The 4117-nt window shown below is 38.0% G+C and overlaps 1 protein-coding gene across 1 annotated transcript; it reads right to left on the bottom strand.

Moving 5' to 3' along the window:
* Nucleotides 1-503: 503 nt before the first annotated feature.
* Nucleotides 504-3537, bottom strand: LOC111854090 (lactose-binding lectin l-2-like). The gene is made up of 7 exons (XM_072704939.1): nt 3490-3537; nt 3247-3316; nt 2912-2958; nt 1901-1995; nt 1554-1688; nt 1278-1395; nt 504-696 (listed from the first exon to the last, which is right to left on the bottom strand). The coding sequence occupies exons 2-7, from the start codon at nt 3303-3305 to the stop codon at nt 623-625; spliced, it is 528 nt and encodes a 175-aa protein (XP_072561040.1). The 5' UTR covers nt 3306-3316; nt 3490-3537; the 3' UTR covers nt 504-622.
* Nucleotides 3538-4117: the final 580 nt, after the last annotated feature.

Below are 4117 nucleotides of genomic sequence, written 5' to 3'. Positions count from 1 at the left end.
CAACAAACTGCCTTTTTTCGTAATTAAAGGAGTTTCTTTGCACCTGATTCCGCGACAGCGTCCTCTTCAAAAATGGTCTCTGGCACTATACATTGTCCTTTACTGGTGTTGATGTCCTTTGTTACTGTTTTACCCAAGCCCTTCCCTGTGTTTATGTCAGCCCTTGTCCCTCCTGGTTTACCCTCCCTGCCTCTTGTTTTGAGCCCTTGTGGTCCTTTTGTTTCTGAGTAGGTGTGTGTTTTGTTCTGTAATGAAGTCCATTGTTGGTCCTCCTTCACTGACTTCTGACATGTGAATTATGTTCTGCTCAATGTGTAAATTAAGTAACTGTCATACTTTCTGAAATATTTTGTTTTTAGTTGATCTATAAACACTTGTATGAATTTTAGCATGATCTGAGTAAAAGTATCTGCCAAATATCAAACAGAAAACATACATTTGATGCAGATGAATATAGTTTAATACAGTATTTTAAGCAAGAACTGAAATTATAAGAGGTGACATTTTTAATGCATTACAAGTTGATATAAGCTGAAAGGGTCCCAAAGTGCCTTGAACGCAGAAGAGGAAAGGGAGTCACATTGAAATGCTGCTGATTTAGACCACGGCTTCATTCCACGTGTCACATGCCAGAGTGCCGAGCGCATACAAAGGCATAGAAGGAGTTACAGGCTATGTCGTTCCATCCTTTTTCCCCTGTAGGTATAACAAAACCAAGAGAGTCACATCTGGGCTCCTGAATTGTACTGAGTGCTTCCCGTGTTACTAAGAGGAGGCAACACTATGTTTAAAGAGCTAACATAAGAATTATGCCTTTTTACCTGTAACAGAATATCTATTTTATCTAGAATTAACCGGAACATGCATGCTAACAACATGAAGTTTTTATAAACACTGACAACCAGATTTGTTTGTGTTTTATTTGCTATGATAAATTACAGGCTGTATTGGAGCTGATGTCAGGATGTACAGGTCACATGACATGGACGGTATGCTGGTCCATCTCAAGGCACAGATGCACAGACCCCACTACTTTAAATCATGTAAACCATGTGTCTCTGAGAAGACACTGGATTCCCTGGGGGAAGCTCATGCAAACACATGGGAGATTATGCAACTCCACACACTAAGCCAGGCCAGGAGTCAAACCCGTAACCCCGACAGTGACAGGTCGTAGTGATAAAAATAATTAACAAGAATTGTAGCCTATTTAATTAGCACAACTTTGGAAGAACCAGGAGGACCCCAGCCACTGGAAAGGCAGCGAATGAAGTCACCTTTACCGCTCCAGTTTGTGTGAACACAGTTTTCTCCTCCATTTACATTATTTGGTTCACCGCTGTTCCACTTGGTGAAATCAACTTTGGAACCATCTGTCCACAACCAGGTACCTTCCTGAAGAGGGTCCAGTATAGAAGGCAACAGAGAACACAGTGTGACATAAGTGTATTCAAGCATGACTGAAGATATTCGAGAGAATAAAACAAGCTCAGAGATATACTGTAAGCAGAAAAGAAAAGAGACTGAATGAAAGAGTCCCTTTTTGCCATTACCTTGCTAGAGTCCGTCAGGCCGATCCAGGTGGGATTTTCTGCAGAATCTCTGCTTTTGATCAGGGCCTTGATAAACTGGAATTCCTCTTCGCTGTGAATAGAGGCCAGGTTTCCCCCGCTGGACAGGCAGTTTAACTGAAAAGGAATGGTTTCCCAAAGTAACTGTCTGTCAAAGTCCATTTTTGTAACAAAACCATTTTGGGCTACCTGGAAATGTTACATTTTTCTTACATGCCTCTTGTCTGGAAAGTTCAAATATATTTAGGTTTTTTGTGATTTGAAAGGATAGTTTGAAGTACTTAAAGATGTTCAGGTGTTCATTATTCATTGGCCTTTTGTAACGTTACCTCAGAGTCAATCCAAGTCTTCCCGACAGCAATGTACTTGAAACAGCGGTTTTTGAAATTGATCCATCCAGGTGGACAGGTGGCCTTGCAAAAGCCTGTCAATGAGGAGCAAAAACACACAAAAACGCCTATTAATATCAGATACACACCTGCCAAAGACTGTAAATCAATACTAATTCAATTTCTGAATTACCTGAGTATCCTGTTCTTACAAATAAAATTTGTAAAGAACCAAAACCACATCTATTAGTAGAATTTTCTTTTGCCAGTGATTAAGCATTTTGCTTTGATAAATCCCAAGTCACTTCTGTTAATGCAAAACTTGTCTGTTGTTAATCCTGTAAATTAGTCAATAACTAGAAATTGCCCATTGCTAAGCCAGTCTTTAGGTACAAACGTATAAGCCAAATGTATTGTTAATGCACTCCAAGTTGTACGTTACACATTTAAAACGTAAAGCTGCAGAGGCAAAGAAATGTAAATATATACAGAAAACATTATCTTAATTTAGCTTTATGTACCTCCTGGTTTTCACTGCATTATGGGTAAAACCCTAGATACTTACTGTTTACCGATTGTTAAACCCAGACTGCACCATTTATTTTTAAATTAAATTCTACATTTGAAATTATAAGCAAAGTTAATTAGAATTGAAGATTATAATTATGCATTAATTTTGTACTGTGATTTGCCTGACTGGCATTATGTATGTGGCTACAGAAAATTAACTGAAAATTCAACAGTGCCATGTTGTGATAAACGATAACAACCAAACTACCAGTATTTTTCTAATCTCACTGTATTAGCTGCATGTGTTGTTCGTTTTCAAGTGGTCATCTTTGAGTTTGAATATTTCATTAGTCAAGACCAATCAGCTTTTTTAACCTGGTAAAAGAGGGTTTTCATTGGTGAGAATATTGTGGCCCTCACACTCTGAGCAATGGTAGGACACCACAGTCAGGTATTAAAAGAGACCAACATGTTCAGTGTTTAGATGTAACATTTTTAGACCTGTATCCAGCTTTGATGCTGTCTGCTGCCTCAGCTGCCCTTCCACACTAAAACAAACAAACGAAAAGAGAATCTATTCAGAAAACTGGATTTGTTATAATATTGAAATTCAGGATCTCAGTCAAGAGAGACTGAGGCCTAAACAAAGACATTTTAAGGAGGATCATCACTTTGCCTGCTGTGGATCATTACAAAACAACTAGTCACATCACGGGCTCAGTGTCCAACCCGCTAAGCTACAAACTAATTCCACCACCTATTTAACCTTTTACAACTTGTTTCTGTTGGGCAGCTTTGGATCCAATGGAGGTGACATCTTGCTACCAAACACTTACCCATATCCGAACAAGGGAAGAAGGCAAAGCAACAGAGCCACTGTTATGGTGTGAGCCATGCTTGGTGTCCCTAATAAGGAAAGAACACATAAGAATCATAAAATAAGTCATTGTCATGTGGGATATTATCATTCATTTTTCATCAAATACGATGCTTAAGCAGAGGATGGTTCTGATACATTCTATAGTGATGTAAAGTTGAATAGATCTTACCTGTAAAGAGCCTGTGTCTTTTTTTCTTACCTGAATGAAATAAAAGTATTACTTGATTTCCAGGTAAGTGGTGCAGTAGTTGACTTGTGCCCGGTGTTACACCTGAAACCAAAGCTTTTATATTCAGAGGAAGTGGGTGGCTTCTTCACTAAGGCGGATGCAATGGAAAACTACATCCTCATAGAGGAAATATGGATATTCACATTCTGAGCACATGCTGTTTTATATTTTGTTGTTTGAAATGCTGTTTGCATTTTAAAAACCTGCTACTTATTGACATTTTATAGTATGAAATTATTTGCCAGTTATGTAACACACAAGTTAATCTATTTGTATCTCTATAATGACTTTTCATTATATTCACTGTAATCCAAGTAATCTTAGCTAAAATGTGTCAGTTGGGCCCCTCATTCCCAGTAATCCCATTACACACTTTTATGTCAGTAATTATTTAATAATTAAATATTGACTGCTCAGATCTTACCAGCAACCTGCTTTTGTTTGTCTTTGTTTGCCAGAGATTAGGGTGAAACTATATCATTGTTCTTATTTTAATAGCTGTAGAAGAACTACTTACACATATGGAAACGAAAGGAACATTTCCTTATTTCCGTTTCTTAGTTACACCTGTTTCCAGCACAAACCTCATAGACTCACT

The sequence above is a fragment of the Paramormyrops kingsleyae genome, chromosome 22, assembly GCF_048594095.1.
Source record: "Paramormyrops kingsleyae isolate MSU_618 chromosome 22, PKINGS_0.4, whole genome shotgun sequence".
Taxonomy (NCBI): domain Eukaryota; kingdom Metazoa; phylum Chordata; class Actinopteri; order Osteoglossiformes; family Mormyridae; genus Paramormyrops; species Paramormyrops kingsleyae.
The sequence above is the reverse complement of the archived record's forward strand: the minus strand, read 5'-3'. Positions and strand labels throughout refer to the sequence as shown.